The sequence below is a fragment of the Camelus dromedarius genome, chromosome 23, assembly GCF_036321535.1.
Source record: "Camelus dromedarius isolate mCamDro1 chromosome 23, mCamDro1.pat, whole genome shotgun sequence".
Classification (NCBI taxonomy): Eukaryota; Metazoa; Chordata; class Mammalia; order Artiodactyla; family Camelidae; genus Camelus; species Camelus dromedarius.
Window position 1 is genome coordinate 224,215 of NC_087458.1, and position 17,257 is coordinate 241,471.

The 17,257-nt window shown below is 65.5% G+C and overlaps 1 protein-coding gene across 1 annotated transcript; it reads right to left on the reverse strand.

The window, feature by feature from the left end:
* Window positions 1–842: 842 nt before the first annotated feature.
* On the reverse strand, window positions 843–15,985 carry ZNF469 (zinc finger protein 469). The gene is made up of 2 exons (XM_031436641.2): window positions 15,923–15,985; window positions 843–13,767 (listed from the first exon to the last, which is right to left on the reverse strand). Exon 2 carries the CDS (start codon window positions 13,638–13,640, stop codon window positions 2,115–2,117), a length of 11,526 nt encoding a protein of 3,841 aa, XP_031292501.1. The 5' UTR covers window positions 13,641–13,767; window positions 15,923–15,985; the 3' UTR covers window positions 843–2,114.
* Between the last annotated feature and the right edge of the window lie 1,272 nt (window positions 15,986–17,257).

The following is a 17,257-nucleotide window of genomic DNA, read 5'->3' on the forward strand; positions in this document are numbered from 1 at the left end:
GGACCCAGCTGACCCCACGGTGTCCACCAAGGCCCCAGATGGCCTTTCTCAACTCGGCTCGGACTCCATCCACCCCAACCCCATTCCCCAGCCCGTGCCTCCTTGGAAGCCACGGGCTTGCTCCCCAGTGCACTGTAGGTATGCAAATGCCAGGTGCAGCGGGGCAGCCCACCTGGGCGGGGACATCGCTGGGACAGGCTGTGACTGACTGAGAGGCTCTGGGGAGGCTGTTCCTGGTGGAGGGAACTGCACGGGCAAGGGCTTGGCAGGAAGAGCGAGAGCGAGCAGGCAGGGCGGGGCCGCGGCTTGGTGTCACGGTGGCACACGTGGGACCCTCTCCCTGTGGAAGGGCTTGGCGAAGCTCCCCCCCACCCCCAGCACGTGTGGTCAGGGACCTGCTCGCAATGAGAGCCCCCTCGTGCCTGGGGAGCTGTCAGGGGCGGGGCAGGGCTGGGATTGGTACCTAGCCCGGGACAGCCCCTTCTGCTGCTTGTCCAGGACCCTGGGGTCTTCGAAGGGGTCTTCAGGGCACACCGCGCCCCAGGGGCCTGAGCCCTCCTGCTGCCTCTGCTGCCCGCCGAGTCTCCCTGCGAGCTGTCTAGTAGCTACTCCCGCCACTCCGTCCACGGCTCTGCTCTAGAGGGCCCCGCCCAGGGCCGTGGCATCGTCCCTCTGTTGACCAACCTGGGGGGCTGGTGGGACCGCTTCCTGCAGAGGGCAGCTCTGCAGGGCAGGTGGCTCAGGTGGGGCAGGCAGGGTGGGGCTGGTGGAGGACAGATGCCACAGCAGGAGGCTCCCTGTGAAAATCGTGCGCACACACTGACAGCGTGAGGTCACTGCGATTTTATGTACAACCCCAGAGTCCCTCAGCTTTTATTTATCAGCGCTAAGGAGGCTCTCTGAGTGGCACACACACCTTCTAGAAAGGCAGTTTGGGCCTGGTTTGGTCTCTTTTAAAATATCAAAATAGAAACTTTTGACATATGCATTGCACCCAAGGTAGAAGTGAAAAAACAGAACCAAACGAACCACGAACCTCAGAGATACCTAAGAACAGAGGAAGCCTCCCCACTCTCCTGCCCCGTGAAGACACGGTTCTCAGTAAGGATGTGCGGACTGACCCCTCGGTCCCGTCAGTGCATGAGACGCCCCCTGACTGGGGCAGCGCCACAGCCCGGCCTGAGGGTCCCCTCCGGCTGCTCCAGGAGCCAGCGGAGGACTTCTTGGCCTCTGGTGCCTGTGGGCCACACGCACATTCCCTCTGGCCCCTGGGCCCGACCCCATCCCCCAGGGAAAACAAATCAAAGAAGCCTGTATTCACATTACAACACGAAAATAGCACCAGAAACTTCAGAGTAAAATTGCTGATACGTGCAGCAGAGAGCTCTGTGCAGGAGGCAGGCTCTGGAGAGGGCAACTGTGGAGGCTGGGGGGAGGACCGGCGGGAGTGGGCCGGGTCCCCAGGGGTCAGGGTGCCTGCTTCCCCATCGGCAGCGCGGATAAAAGCTGACATGGGCCTGTGGTCAGAGAAGGCCTGCTGTGCTCTGTCGGGGGGCAGGGCAGGGGGAGGGGGCAGGTGGCTCGCAAACGGCTCTTCTGCCCCCGCCCCGTCTGATGTCTAGCATCACTTTAGAATTCCAGCAACAGCAGCAATGAGACTAAGAGGAGGCTTGCCGTCATCTGACCTGCGGCTGCCTCGACTGACTTCCCCGCTGGACGATATGGGTGGGAGCACCCTGTGCAAACCTTCACCACAAGGGGTTCTGTGGCATACCAGGCCCCGGAAATGGGGCACATGGGGCAAGGTGGGGTGAGTTGCTCTCTAAGTTCTGGATATTGAGAAAATAGCTGTGTGGTCTCAAAGAGGCTGCAGCTGGCCCGCCCCTCACCCTTGCCTTCCAGATAGAAAGGTATTGCTCTCCATCCCAGGCCCAGCTCAAGCATGTGTCTCAGCTCTCACGCAAAGTCTGAGCATTTGAACTATAAGCCAAGTGGGTTAAGATGTGGCCAGCAGGCCAACTCTCTCAGAGGACTGGAGCTCCTCACGTAGACAGGGGCCCATGCACTGGGTGTGTTCCCAGCCCCACTCCCAGGCACTCACTGGCTCCTGTAAATTACTCAGGAGGGTCCTTTTTTAAAGGGATCTTGAAGCTGGTTAGTCTCTGCCCGAAGAGTTGGCTGAGGAGGTGGCTCTGGGACTCTGCTGTCCGGCAGGCCCGGGGGTGGGTGGGTTCAGTGCCGTGGACAGCCCCGCCCATCCTGGGGGGCCTGTGCAGGGGTCTCCCTTGGGGTACGGCCTTGCCCAACCCCTCCTTGACACGTCTGGTATCCCCATGGGTGTGGCTGGGCTCCCCCTTCCGCAGCTCTGAGGGCTGGGGGGGCACTGTGCTGTTCTGGCTACAGGGCCTGGGCTTGGCGGGAAGCACACGGCTGGGAGTTGCCTGCTTTCGAGGTGCCCGGTAGGGTCTGTCAGGGACAGAGGGGCCCCTCCCCAGGCTCCCCACACCTTCACCCCTGGTTGGCCCTGGGGCCCGGCCCTTTCTCTTCTTTTCACTACTGTCCCTACCCTCCCTGGGGCCCAGGCTCCCTCGTGGCCCCTGCTCACCAGCTTCCCTTGGTCCCTTGGGGTAGCCTTTGGTTGGGGCTCGAGGTGTGGGCTTGTCTGGGGCGGGGCCCTGGCCTGGGCAGCTGGGCTTGGCAGGGGTGGTGGCTGTCTCGCTTTGGAGCTGCCCACTGGCTGGCTGGGGCTGGCTGCCACCTGCTGTCTTGGTGCCCTGCTGGTGGCCTCCAGCACCTTGGGAGCTGGGGCCCGGCTTGGCTTTGAGGGTGGTGGGTTTTGGCCTGTCCTCAGTGCCACGGGCTAGCTCTCCGTGTGTTGGACTGGCCGCCGCCTTCTTTGGTTGTGCTGGGAACCTGGGTGCTTTGCTAGGGGTGGACGAAGCTGACCTGTCCTTTGATGAGCTCCGGCAGCCCCCAGGCTTGGTGGCACTACCTTTGTGGGAGGGGCCTCCCGTGGCCCCCGAAGGTGCCACGTGACATGTGGACACCTCCTTCTCCTTCCAGAGCAGGGAGGAGGCCTCTGGGCGATGGTTAGGGGCACATTTGCCAGGGGCGCTCGGGGTCCTGCGTTTCCCTGAGAATGGGCCAGCAGCCCTCTTTTCCCCTACATCTTGGCCTCTGGCCCCCGGCTGGGGCAGAGAGCCCTCTGACGGGGCAGCCTCCTGGAGGAGAGGCTCTGGGCTGCCAGGGGAAGCCTCGTCCCCGGAGCTCTCCAGGGCCTGGTCCAGCTTGTGGCCATCTTTGCCATCAGGTGAGGCTGCTGGGAAAGGAGACAGGGATGGGGGCAGGAGCTCCTGGAGGTCAGAGGACAGATCACTGCCCCTGACCGGATGGCCCACAGGGTCTATGGGCCTCTCTGGGGTCCTGGGCTGCCCTTCCATGGTGCTGGGAGCTGCCTCTCGGCAGGGCTGGAGCAGGGCTGGGAGGGACCCCTCGCTCAGGGTGGGGCTGCTGCTCCGGGACAAAGGCCGGTCCACACTGGACCTGGGGGGGCTGCTGGGCGGGGCCACCCTGCGCCGTTTGCTGGGCAGGGAGCCCTCATGGGCGGGGGCCTTCTGCCCGAGGGCTCTGGGCCTCCGCACGCCACGGAACGTGAAGGGCTGCTGCCCCCTCCTCCGGTGTTTGTCCATGTGCCGGTCGAACTGCTCCTTTTTGGCGAAGGTGTAGTTGCAGGAGCTGCAGACGAAGGACCTCCTGCTGATGTGTGTGACGTTGGCGCAGAGCTCGCAGGCGTACAGTGGCGTGTGCTGCAGCTCCAGCTCCCCGCGCAGCCCGTGCTCGCCGCCCAGGTGCGCGCGCAGCTCCCGGTGCTCCGGGTAGACCCGCGGACACTGCGGGCACAGGTAGACGCGCTGTGGGCTGTGCACCGCCAGGTGGCGCTGCAGCTTGAACGGCTTGGGGAACCGCTTCCCGCAGTGGTGGCAATCGCGGGCTGGGTCCTTGCAGTCCTGGTGTACGGGGGCCGCCGGGAGGAGGGGCTCGCTGCTGGAACGGGCTTCGGGGGATGAGCCGCCGGGCGGGGCGGGGGTCGCGCAGGCTGACGGGCTGCCCTGGGCTGAGGCACCGTCTGGGTCTGGGTCTGGGTCTGGGTCTGAGCTGTTGCTGCGGGCCTTGGGTCTCGGCCTCTCCCTCGGGAATTCTTTCCCAGCTCCGGAGTCTTGTCCCAAGGCGTCTGCAGGGCCCCTGCCTGCCTTGCCGACAGAACGCTTGCCCCTGTGGGGTTTGGACGCCTGCCCCACCACACCACTCAGGAAGTGCATGACCGCGCCGTCCCCCTCCCAGCCTCCAGGCAGGTCCCCCAGGGTCCTCCGCGTCTGCCCCTTGCGGGCAAACCGCACAGCATGCTCCCGCAGGTGCTCGTTGTACATCCACACGTCAGCCACCTCCCGGAGGCACATGCCGCAGGCCCACGGCCCCACCTTGCTCTGCACATGCTTCTCCTGCAGGTGCTCCCGCAGCAGCTCGCGTGAGCCGAACCTGCGCTCCACGCACATGTAGCAGGTTGGGGGCGGCGAGGGGCTGTGGGCCAGCCTGTGCAGGTCCAGCTCGCCTAGGCCGCGAAAGCTCTGGAAGCACACCCTGCACTTGTAGGACGCCCTCCGGGCCTTGGCCAGCCGGCCTCTGCCTGGGGCCTTTCTTGCCCTGGCTGCCTCCACTGTCCTGCTCCGTGGGCCCTGGGAACCGGCCATGGCTGTGAAGCCCAAGCAGCTCACGCTGGAGAGACCCTCAGGGAGGCACAGGGCCTGCACCTCCAGCTTGGCGCCAAGCGTCTCCAGACCCACGGCGCTCCCCGGGACCCCACAGTCGTAGAGCTCCTGCTCCAGGTCGGGGGGCTCCGGGCTCACGTCTCCCAGAGGAGAGGTGGCATTGTTGGCGGGGGCCTGCAGCTCCAGGCCTCGCCAAGCCGGCGGGACCATGTGCAGCTCAGGGATGTTTTCTGATGGGTGGTCCTCAGTGTGGCGGGGGTCTGCCTCCAGGTCAGGCTCCAGGGCCAACAGGCTGGGGCTCGGGGCCCAGGGGTCGATGCCAGGCACCTTGCTGCTGAGGAAGCCTTCCAGGAGGAAGGACTCCGGCAGACCTGCGGCCGCACCCCCCCACGGGTCCTCGTGGGACAGGCAGGGCGAGCCTGAGTCGCTGAGGTCTGTGGGCAGGCGGGCGGGGCTCAGGGCGGCGCTGTCCCCTGCCTGGCCGCTGGGCTCTGGCCGCAGTGGGGACGTGGGCTTTTTACAGCGCTTCCCGTAGACACGGGGGTTCTTCTTCCGAGTCAAGCGGTCACCTGGGGGGAAGAGCTGGGAAAAGGAGGCCTCATCATCAAACAAGCTCAAAGGGTCCCCGAGGTCTGGGCTGGGGGCTCCGGGAACGGCGCTCTGCTGCTCCTGGACCCCGTCTCCTGGGCCGTGCCGGGGAACCTGGGGGCGACTGCCGCCACCTGCCTCGGAACCACAAGCCCCAGGAGCACCTGGGGGGCCGCAGGGGGGCTCGCGTCCATCCCAGGCACCTCGCCCCGACCCGCTCTCAGCCACTCTGCCGTCGCCTGCAGGCTTTCCCCTAGCCGCCCCGGGCGGCTCCTTGCAGACACCCGACGTCCTGGTCTCTCTGGGCCCCCGGCACCCCCTTGCCAGGGCTGCCTTCCGCCCCCCTGGCTCTTCCCCCGGAGGCGCCTCCTCCACTACCCGATCCCCGGGTGGCTTCTTCGCGGATGTCTCCTCTGGGTCCGTGGCCAGGGGAGGTGGCTGTGTGGCCTGGGTCTCCCGCTCTGCCTCTGGCGAGAGGTGGTGGCTCGGGGGAGCGGGGCAGCTGGCAGTGGTGGGTGACGGATTCCAGTTGCTTCTATCTGAAACCCCATCAGGAGGGACCTGGGGACCGCTCTCCTCCCGGAACCTTCTCGCTCGCGGCTTCCGCACTTTCTTGTTGACTTTCCCCTCTGACTTGCTGGGGAAGTCTGCGGGGGGTCTGCCCCGCCTCTGGCCCCTTCCTTTCTCTGCCCATTTGGGACAAGGCTCATTCCTCTCCAGCTGGTCCCGTTTCCTGGGCTCTGCAGGCCTCACGTCCACCCCTGGCTTGACCAGGCCTGGGGGGTGTGGTTCCCAGCCTGGGGGACAGCCTGGTCCTCCCAGGACGCTGAGCCCCTTCCTAAGCCTCTCTGACATCTCGGAACCCAGGGCGTCTTCGGCGCCCCGGACGGGAGGCGGCCCCGCGGCGAGGCTGGGGCCCTCCAGTGAGTGCCTTGTCTTCTCCTTCCCGGGTGCCCTGCGGCTCTTCTTCCCGGGGGGGTGGCATGTCTGGGCTGTGGGCTTCCCAGGCTTGGGGGCAGGTGTGGCCTGTGGGCTTGGCTGGGAGGCAGCATCCCGGTGCAGTCCGTGCTTCCGGGCTCGGTGGCGGCTCAGGCCCGGCCCAGAGCGGAAGGAGGCCAAGCAAACCTCACAGGTCACAGGCCTCCCACTGGGGGCTCTGTCCCTCCAGTGGCCGTTCTCAGTGAACGCAGGCTTTTTTCTAAACCTGTGAGGTGTCTGTCTGGGGTCCTGGGGACTGAGGGGATCCCCTTGGGGTCTCTGGCGGAGGAGGTTTCTGACGTTTTGGGGGGAGTTGGGTCTGGAGTTGCTGGCTGTGCTGCTCAGGGACGTGGCTCTGCCTGGGTAAAACTCTGGGGAAGGGCAGGTGACCGTCAGGCCGCTGGCGCCTGCTCGCGATGCCTTTGCGATGCCAGGGTGCATGGCCCCAGGTGTTTCCAGGCCTTCTTGTCCCTGGCAGCTGGCCTCTGCCTCGTCTTCCCAGCAGGTGTGGAGGTCTGGCCCTGCAGTCCCCAGTGTGGAAGGGTCAGCGGGCACAGCGGTGACACCCTGGCCCTCCCTGTTGCCTGGGGGTTCGGAGGACGGGCCCTTGGGGCGGGTGTGGGCCGAGGCTCCCCTGCAGTGGGGGTCTGGCCACTCGGCCCTGGGGCCTTTGTCTGCCCCCAGGCCACCGGTGGTGGGAGTGCCAGGCAGGGCAGAGGCCTTGATGGTGGCTACTGTGCAGATGGTCCTTGCTGAGTGGGGAGGGGTGGCGCAGGCAGGAAATTGCCGTGCCCTTTCTTTTCTGGAACTTTCTGGGGCTCCTGACATGCGACCTCCGGGGTGGTCCCCTTCATGGGTGGGACTGAGGACATGGACGGAGCTGGGCTGGCCCTTGGGAGGGTCTTCCAGGGGGCTGCAGTCCCCCAGGAGAGGGTGGCAAGTCTGGCTTTCCTTGGGGCCACAGGGGCTTGTCCTCAAAGATGGGGGCACTGCCAGGGGCGCCCCAGCCTCTGTGGGGTCTGGGGTGCAGTCGGCCCTTTGTGGAGGTGCCCAGGCAGGAGAATGGGCTGGCAGAAGCTGCGGGCTGGTAGGGTCCCCACAGGATGGAGACTCTGGGGGCGGCCCCCTTAGCTCACCTGAAGGTGCAGCAGGAGGGTCTTCCCGGGGCAGGGGCTGGAGGCTGCAGGGACCGAGGGTGGCTGCAGAAGTAGGCAAGGAGGAGCAGCTGGCCAGGGCCCTGATCGGGGGCGCTGGGCTCTCCCCAGCAAAAGGCAGATGTTCCTTAAGGCCTGGGCCAGCTGCTTCCTCTGGAGTCTGGTCCTCAGGCCCATTTCGGGTGTGGGCTGCTGCCAAGGCTAGGCCTGAAGGGTCTGCCTCAGAGGAGGTGGAGCTGGGGGTGGCCCGTGTCTTGTTCCAAAGGCCTACGGCTTCCCTGCTTCCTTGGCGCTGCCCTCTCAGCTGGTCTGCAGCCCCCACCAGCCAGGCCGGTGTGGTTTCAGCATTGGCACTGGCTGTGGCAAGGTCGTCCGGCCCCCTGGGCCTCCCTTGGTCACCTGGCTGCAGTGAGCTGGCCTCGACTTGGTTCTCGGGCTTCTTGGCCTGGCCCTGTGAGCCCAGATATCCATCTCCCTCTGGCCCCAGCTGACACCCGGCCGTAGCAGGGTCAGCTGTCAGCTGCACAGCCCCTGGGAAACTCTGGGCAGGGCTGCAGGCCATTTTCCCACGGCTCACACTGTCCCCTCCCAGATCGGAGGGGCCGCCGTGCTGAGGGCTCTGGGTGTTGGCAGTGGGGGGAGCCTGTAAGCTCTGGGTGCCGTCTTCCCTCTCAGCTGCTCTGGCCACCAGGAGCTGGAGTTGATGAAGGGGGCTCGTGGCTGGGGCCGGGGGCTTCCTGCTGGGGCTGGGGTCAGGCATGCAGGCAGGACTTGTGGAGGCTCCTGCTGGCACAAAGTGCTCATTACGCTCGGGGCCAGGGCCCCCCGCCACAGGGCGGAGGAGCCTTGCTCCTTCTGACCCACCTGTGCTTGTCACAGAGTGTCCCTTGGGGGCACTGCTGTGACTGGCACCAGAAGGTGGGGTGGCACCCAGAGGCAGAACCCCGGCACCCCGAATTGCCAAGCTAGGTGTCAGATGGGCAACAGGGCTGCCAAATGCTTCCAGCTCAGGGGGACCTGGACAGGGCACATGTGCCTTGCAGGATCCCGGGGAAGGCCCTCCTCCCTGTGTGCAGGGAAGGAGCAGTGGGGGGGCTTGGCTGTGCTGTGTTCTGGTGGTCCTGTTACTCTTAGGAGGTGAAGGCTCACGGTTGGGGCTGCACTTTGCTAAACTTCCCACATCTGATGGGGGTGTGAGTGGTTCTCCAGGGTCCAGCAGACAGACTTCCAGAGGGGCCCCGATGTCCCCTTCTGTGCGGAGGAGCCCTGTCTTGGAGACCCTGGCTTTCCGCACTGGATGGAAACTGAGGCTGGCCCCATTTCCGTGGGTGCTGGGGGGCAGGGCTGCTTCTGGGTGGAAGGAGGGCCACTCCTCCTCCGGGCTCCCCAGAGTGCCCCCCACAGCGGCCACAGCTGTCTCCTCCCCTTCTGGGTGTGGGCTCAGCTCCCCAGGACCGGTGACGTTGGCTGCGGAGAGTGCATCCCTGCAGGGCGAGGCGGCCTGGAGGATGGGCGCAGGGCTGGCGGTGCCCCTGTGCACGCTGCCTGCCGTCTGGACTCGGGACTGCTCCCCCGGGGCCTCCTGGGCACCTTTACTTAGCAGCTGACTTTCCAGTTCAGTGACCAGCCTTTTGATCTCCAGCTCTTCCTCAGAAAGGCCTCCCGTAAAAGCGGAGCTGCACTTGGCAACCTTACCTGATAATGCAGGGAGGCTGCTGGCCACTGTCCCTTCACTGGGACACTTCTGACTGAATGCCTTTTCCCCTGAGGGGCCAGGAAAAGGGCCCAGATGGCCAGGTGGCATCGGAGACTCTTCCTCCAGCAGGGACCAGCCCTTCTCGGGCAGAAACGAGGGGTACGGTGGATCTAACTGGGGTTTCCTCAGAGGAGGGGTGGCACAGGCAGGTGGCACGTGGGTGTCCCCATTCCCAGACAGGCTGCTATAGACGGGTGGGTCAAAGCTGCCCACGGGCAGCCCCGAGAAGAGAGGCGTGGGCTCTAAGGCCAGTGGCAATTCAGCTTTGCCTAGGCCTGTGACGACGGTGTAGGGTGGGTTCCTGGGTGGCGCTGGCTCTCCAGAACTGGTGTCCACACCGTCTTGGTGGAGGCGTGCCCTGCTGGCTGGCAGACTGTCCGGGGCTGAGGGCTGGGGGCACGGGGCTTCATGGAAACAGCCAGTCAGGACTTTGAGTCCGAGGAGCAGCTCGCCGGGGGGGCTGGAGTGCGGCTGAGGCTCCTTTCTGGCAGCTGGAGCCCCTGTGGGGCCTCCGTGAGGAAGAGCAGGACCACACCTGAGGCCAGGGGGCTTCAAAACGAGGGCCGTGGTTTCGGGGTGGGCTGTGTTGGCGGCGTCAGCGACGTGCACTGGCGGTTCTCCTTGTGGGGAGGCTGGGGGGCCCTCTCCCCTGGGCTGTGGGCGCACTGGGGTTGGGGGGCAGGGACTTCCTCCCTCACAGGTGTCTGCAGAAGCTTCTCTGAGAAGTTCTGTGGTGTCAGGGGGCAACTCTTCTGAAATGTCAGGCTTCCTGGCATCTTGGGGGAAGCCCAGAGGTGGAGGGTTTTCCTCTGGGGTCTCAGCACCGGTGAGAACCTGCAGGAGACGCTGGGGGCCTCTCTCCTCAGGGCCCACTCCGTCCTCTGGGCTGTGTGACAGGCCCGGCCCAGGCCCACCCGGCTCCTCTGGGTCCAGCAAGACCCTGTCCCTCGCGGCACCCTGCCTCACGACCTTCCTGGGCTTCCGCTGCTGCCCATCCTCTCTGGGACCCGGGGTCAAGTCCCCCTCCTTCCTCTTCTCGCCCCGATGCCACCGCTGGCCGCTGGGGCGGAGCTGGCCTCTGAGGCGGGGGCCGCGCAGCCTCGGGCCATCCTCCTCCTCCGACTCGGAGTCGCACTCCTGGGGGAAAGCACCCGCGGTGCCCCGTGGGGAGGATGGTGTGGCCGGGCCCTGCGGCGCCTGGGGCTCGCGAGCCCTGTTCTTCTGCTGCACAATCCTGTGGATGAGCTCCTTGCTCCAGGTGCCGCCCCGAGCCCGCCGTCTCCAGGCCTCCTTGCCGCCGGGGGACAGTCGGAGGCGCTTGGAGCTCCTGGTCTCCACCAGGAGGGCCCGTCCGCCGGGGTCTGCGTGGCTCTTCGGGGCTTGGGTTCTAAGGTCCCGGGGGTGGGGTGGGGGCGGCTCAGCCCGGTCACCTGTCCTCCTAGGCCTCAGGCGGGCGGCTCTGGTGCCCTGGCCTGGCCTCCTGGAGGTGTCAGCCTTGTCCAGCTCTTTCTGGAACAACTTAAACCGCTTTCCTCTCCTCTGCTGGCTGACCAGGCCGACCCCATCTGCCTCTGTGGGCGCTGGGCCCAGGGAGCGGGTTTTGGGCCTGCCGGCCGGGTAGTCTTCATCCTCAGGGTGCAGATGCTGGGGCTCCAGGGGGGTGTCCACAGCTTGGAGCGAGGGCTTGGCTTGGCTCTCTGGCATGGCGCCCACCCTGGTCTTGGGGGGCTCCCCAGTGGTGGAGCCCCGGGGGCCGGAAGGCTCCTCGTCAGTGAAGACATCAATGAAGCTGCTGTCGATCTCAGGGTTGTCCGACTGGTACCCCAGGCCGTTGAGCGCCTCTGTGATGAGGCTGTCCAGCTTGGCCTCGTCCTCCAGGTCCAGGTCCGCGGCAGGGAGCGGGAAGGGGGCAGTGGCCAGGCTGGGCAGGAAACTCGTCCTCAGGGGGTCGTCTTTGCCATCTGGCCGGATGTCTCCGCTCAGCAGGAAGGGGGCTGTCCTGGTGTGGCTGAGTGGGCTCGGGTTCCTGCTGGCTGGTGCTTTGGGGGCAGCCTGTGCGGAGGGGACGGCTGGGGGCATGGGGAGCGCTGGGGGCTGCTGGTGGCCGTCCTTGGCTCTGGCCAGCAGCAGGCCGCAGAACTGGCGGTGCCCCAGGAATGCGGCCAGGCTGCTGTAGTTCCGGTCACACTGTCTACAGGTGAGCAGCACGTCCAGCTGGTCCAGGCTGGCACTGCTGAGGGGGAAGTGGTGGGCAGAGTAGGGGGGTGGCTCCTGGGGGAAGCTCTCCAGCCCCCTGCTGCCCACCTCGAGGACTGAGCTGGGGAACGGGGTCTCCTCCAGGCATTTGAAGGCACCTTCGGCCCCCAGCCCCTCTGTGGGGAAAGGGAAGGCCTTGACTGGCTCTGGCTGGTAGTGGATGGGGAGGGTGTGGGAGGGCTCAGGGGACGGGAAGGGGCTGCCAGTCTCCTGGGGGTGAGGAGGTGGGTGAAAGAAGGCCGAGGGTGTGAGCGGGCCGGGGAGCTGGCTCTCCTCCGAGCTGGTGTTGGCTGGGCTGCTGGACAGTGGGGACAGGGATGAGCACGTGCTGCTGCTGGCCGTGTGGGTGGCTGGTGAGGGCAGTGGGGACTCGCTGGGGGAGGCCCCCACCACTCTGGGTGGGGGAAGGCCGGGGGTGCCCCGGGGTGAGACCTGGGGCTGGGCCACCGCAAAGAGCAGGGGCTGGGCTCCAGGGTCCTTCAGGCCGTTGCAGGTGAACAGCCCAGGGGAGCTGCTGCCTTGCTGGCCTGGGCTGGTTCTCAGGACCACCAGCTTTTCCCCCGGCCCAGGCGTCTTGCCAGCAGCACCCAGGGCTCCCTGGCTGCCCCCCTGCCACTCAGGGGTGCCTGGGGGGAAGGGAAGCTGGTTCAACAACTCCATTCGATGGGGGCTAGGCCCGGTGGCCGGTAGTACCTGGGGCCAGGGCAGTGGGGGGCTCTGGGGGAGGCTGAGCCGCCGGCCTGGGCTGGGCTGGGCTTCGAAGAACACACTCCTGGCGGTGGCTGGGGGTCCCAGGGGAGGCGTGGAATAAGTGGCTGAGGCGGGGTCCCACAGCGGGGGCAGCATGGCAGCAGGAGGCCCCGAGACGGCCAGATCCGTGTCCAGAGGCCGTGGGCTGGAGCCCACCCCGCTGGCTCCTGGGCTTCCAGACACCTGTCTGGAAAAGTGCCTCTGGGGCAGAGAGTTTGGGGGCTCCCTGGGGCTCCCCAGCCCATCGTGGGCCGAAGGCGGTCTCTCAGGGAGCACATTAGTCATGCTCTCGTGCAAAGTGTCCCGGAAAGTGGCTGCATTTTCTGAGAAGGGGCTGGGGGCCAGGTGAGCAGCACCAGGTGGAGGGAGCGCACTGCTGAGGTCGCTGTGGGGGTCAAGGCCACCGGGCCTGCCCGGGTAGCAGGGCAGGGGTGGGGGAGCCGGCTGGGCAGGCAGCGGGTAGGCCGGGCCCGTGCCCACTGGCTCCTCCGGCCATGCTCCCCGAGGCTGGTGGAAGGCAAACACCAGTGCCCTCTCCGAGTACTTGGGCCCAGCGGCGTCCTCGGGGAAGGGTTTCGGGCTAGCCCCATGCAGCTCTGGGAAGGGGTGCTGGAAGGAAACCACCCTGGGGTTGCCGCCTTTGGGAAAGGGCTCCAGCTCAGCTTGGGGGACCCCGAAACTAGCACCTGGGAAGCTGTTCTCAGCCAGGGAAGGCCAGGCGTCAGCCCCGCTGGCCTGGAATTCCACATAGGGGGCAGCCTGGCAGGGGCTGGCGCCGCTGCTCTGGGGGGCCCTGAGGGGCGGGGGCCCGGGGGTGGCGCTCGGTGAGGTATAGTTGGTGGAGGTAAAGCTGGAGGGGGTCTCCTGGAAGCACTTTCGGAAGTTGAGCTCCTCTGGGGCTGGTGAGGCCTCAGCCCTGGGGTGGCCCTGCCTGAGAAGGGCCCCGGTTCCAGCCTCTGGGGGCCAGGGGGTCTCTCGTTGGGGGTTCTCAGGGGTCTTCTCGGCCAGGGCGGTCTTGGGCCTTGAGCTGGTGATGCTCAGACTGCAGAGCTGCTGGGGGCCGCTGTCCGCCTGGCCTGCCCGCCGCACACGAGCCTGCACGAGGTTCTTCCCGGCTGGGGCCTGGGGGCTGCTGCCCTTCCTGGGGGTGCTCAGGGACTGGGCTCCGGGGAGTGGCGCCTTGGGCCCCACCTTCCCAGCCTGCCGCACCTGGGTCTCAGTGGGGTGCGTAGCCTGGGCCCCGCTGCCCGTGGCTTTGGTGGTCCTGTCGGCTGGGGCACCGACCTCGCTGGGGGGTTGGGCAGGGCCCCCCGTGCCACTGGCCGCTCGGCAGGGCTGCATGTCTCCAGTCATGGTGGGAGGTGGCACTCTGAGGGGCTGCTCCCCAGGCATGGCCCCTCCGTCCTGGGCGCTAGGAGGATGCTGTGGTCCGATGCGGGCCGTGGGAAGTGGACTGGGCGGGCATCCTCCCGCCTCGGGGGGCCTGGGCAAAGCCTGCTCTCATGGTCCTCGCTGGAGCCTGCAAGGGAAGGATGGAGTGAGTGGGGGCTGTGGGGCTCCGAGGCTCCCGTGGTGGCATGGCAGGCTGAGAGTGGAAGCAGCGGGCACATAACCCCCACTTTTAGGGGAGAGGGCTTGGCTCTGACGGCACCTTGAGAGATGAGAGGGGGAAAAAAGTTCCTGCCAGACCGTGAAGGGGGTTGGTGGGGGGCGGGCTGTTGGTGGGGAGGACGAGGAGGAAAAGAGAGAATGCTGTTTGGGGCCTGAGGTCTGAGAAGACCCCTGGCCACCCCCAGCAGCCCTGCTAGGCTTCCTGAGCAGGAAGGTCCCTTGTGGCAGGTGGCTCCAGACCCACAGTGGCCCCACTGTGAGGAGTGATGGGCCCCTGGTGGCCAGGGTGGAGAGCCCAGGAAGGATGGAGGGGGAGCCCAGTGGAAGGAAATAAGAGACTGCACACCTGAGTCCGGTCGAGGCTCCCACCTGGTCCTTCACCTGCCCGACCCCCTGCACCTGGAATTGCACAGGACGGCTTTAGGCCCCTTGCTCTGCAGACCCCTAGCCTCTGGAATGTGCCGGCTCCTTTCCTGGGCCTCTGAGCCTGGCTCCTGTTTCAGGTCACACGACTCTGGCCTGTGCCTGTGACCCTAGCCCAGAGCACAAGCCCCACGTCTCTGCAGAAAAGCCCCCCACCCAGAACGTGCTGAGCTTCTGGAGCCTGGGGGAGACACTGGGTGAGGGGAGCCCTCGCCCCTCCCTTCTCCTGTATCCACGACCCCACTCCTAACCCCCCGCAGCTGTGGGGGTCTCAGGCACAGCTATTCTTGTCCTCAGAGCAATCCCGGAGCTAGCTGTTAGCATCGCGTATTTTCCTGGTTATCCCGAGACGGTTCAGGGAGCTCAGCCATCTGCCAAGGTCCCCAGCTCCAAAGTGGTGGCCAGGGTGGGCATGGTTCCAGTGTCAGCCAGCAGGGGGCGCCAGGTCACCCCACTGCTGCCCCCTCCTCTGCCAGCCGGACCCTTCCCCACCCCATCAGCCTGGGGGGCCCCCTCCCCCCTGAGTAGTTGCCTGGGGCCAGTCCTCAGTTCCCCTTTCTATCTGTGGGCTGAGAGCCCTTGGGCAGGCTTGTGGGTGAAGTCTGTCGAATGAATAAATGACAGTGGTAACAGCAGCATGTCCCCAGGTGAGCAGCAGCCAGCAGCCTGGGCAAGGGCGGCCTGCCCCCTGGTGCATTCCGACCTCCTGGAGCGGCCCCCTTGCTGGCCGACTCCCGGGACGCCCCACAGCAGAGCTCATCACTCTGCTGCAGGGTGGAGACCCAGTGCGTATCAGGCTGGGAGGGGCTCTGAGCCCACCTGGGGCTGGTGTCCTCCCCTCCCTAGGAGTGAGCAGGGCCTCTTGCCAGTGGGGCCTCCCCTCCTTAACCTCCTGGGCAGAGGAGCCCAGAAGTCAGGTGGGCAGTTGTGCCAGGGCCTCCTGACCTCCAGGGACCTCCCTCACCACCCGAGCATGCTGTCCCGGACGCTAGTGAGAGGAGGGGCAAGGGCCCGGGGCCTGGCCTCCCTACAGCTTTCTGAGCTTTACAGGGATGGCAGGTCAGGCAGGAGGAGCTGTCAGACACATGAAGGCCCCTTAGGTCCAGGCTCTGAGCCGTGCCCCTGACAGGGGTGGGTGGGTGGGGGAGGTGGACGGCCCTGGTCCTGATCCCCTGTGCCGTAGCGGGAGCCCGTGCACTTTCCGCATTCACACTGCAGCTGCTAAGCCCAGTCACCCCTCTGAACCCCATCTTCTTGCTGGCGCCAAGCAGACATAGAGAGGTCACAGGGAGGGGCTTGCGGAGAAGGCCGCGTGGGCTCTGAAACAGGACTAAGAGGTGACTGTGCTGGTTTGAAACAGCTGTGCTGCCGGCCGCCCCTGGAGAGGGGGGGTCTGGCCTGAGTGGCCTGGACAACGTCAGGTGACAAGCCTGGCCCAGGGCTGTGGTTCGGAGCCGCGTGCCGGCCCTGATGGCTGGCTCTGGGCGCATCTTTCGGGGAGGCAGCTGGCAGCCCGGATTACTGCCTTAGAGACAGAAGGAAATGGGGTAGGGCTGACAGGGTAGGTAGGGAGGCTGGGGACAAGGCACCTCCTGCCAGCGCAGCCTGCCAGCCCCCATGCCAGCTGCTCCTCTACATACCTGGGGAGTTGGCCCTCAGCTGGGTCGCTGCACAGCTTCCTCGGGAATGGGGACTTCTTGGCTGCAAGGAAAATGGGAAGCAAGTCAGCGTGGGTCTGGATCTGATGCTTGGCTGGGGGCCAAGAGCCCGGGGGAGCTGGCGAGGGAGTGGCTCCCAGTGGAGGTCCCCAGCTACACAGAGCCACAAGCCCCAAGAAGCCAGCACAGGTGAGGGGAGCTGGGTGAGCCTGGGAGGCCCCGCAGGGGTCGGGTCAGCTGGCCACCTTTGGCACGGGCTGAATGGAGATTCACACTTCTTTCCGTGATGTTATGTGTGCCTAGATCGCACGGTCCCAGGGTCCGAAGGTCTGCGGTGAGAGGTCTCAGCCCCACCTGGCCGTGGATCCCCCTCCCCTGTCCTGCTGTCCACGCTCGGGGCAGTGTCTTGTGTGTCCTTCCAGAGTTTCTTGATGCAAATACCAGCAAATATGAGTAAGTAGTCCCATTTCCACCCCTTCTTCAACAAAAGTCTACGACACACACTGTGGCTTACTTTTTGCATTAACAGATTATCTTGGAGGTAATTCCCCCCAAAGTGTGCACCCCATAAAGAGGTTCTGAGGTCTGCCCGTCCGTCTCTCCACCCACACGCACTGTGGAACATTCTGCAGAACGGATGGATGGCTACGCATGTATTCAGATCCCTCCGGATGGAGCGTCCTTTTCAGGCCTTTAAAATAGCAGAGCAACAGATATGTGTGAAGTGAGACCAGCGGGGTAAACTCAGAGAAGACATGGCAAGTGCATTTGTGGTTTGGAGAGAGACTGTCAAGGTAGCCTGTTGTGGTTTTAAAATTTGGCCACAAATTCTTTGTTCCTCCTTCCTCCAAAAGGTGGGGCCCAGCACCCCCCTTACGAACAGGGGCTGGACTTGGTGACTCTCTCCTAAGTAACAGTGTGCGCCCCAATTCCGGAGCAGCGGAAAGTGTAGCTGGTAATGGTTTGTAGTTCCAGGCTGCCGGCTGTCGCCTGGCGTTGGGGAACCGTCGGTACAACTCTTGGGGACCTTGAGTTCCTCCTAGTGATGAGGAGACTCCAAGGCTTCAAGTGAGCCTTGGCATCACAGGGCAGGAAGGTGCCCTTACCCGGCGTGGGCAGGCCGAGGCCTGGAGAGGGCCTGCAGGATGGAGAGCCCCCTTGGCTCCTTCTTATTCATGCATTCATTCATTCATTCATTCATTCATTCAGGGGACTTTCCCTTTCTGCCAGATGCTGGGCCAGGCACTGGGCACACACTGGTGAGTGACTGATTCACAGCCTTGGCCGCAAAAAGTCAACAGAAACAGTGGGTGAGGA

Excerpts from the sequence above, each read along its gene's own strand:
- ZNF469 (XM_031436641.2), bottom strand. The coding sequence starts at position 13,640 with ATGCCTGGGGAGCAGCCCCTCAGAGTGCCACCTCCCACCATGACTGGA.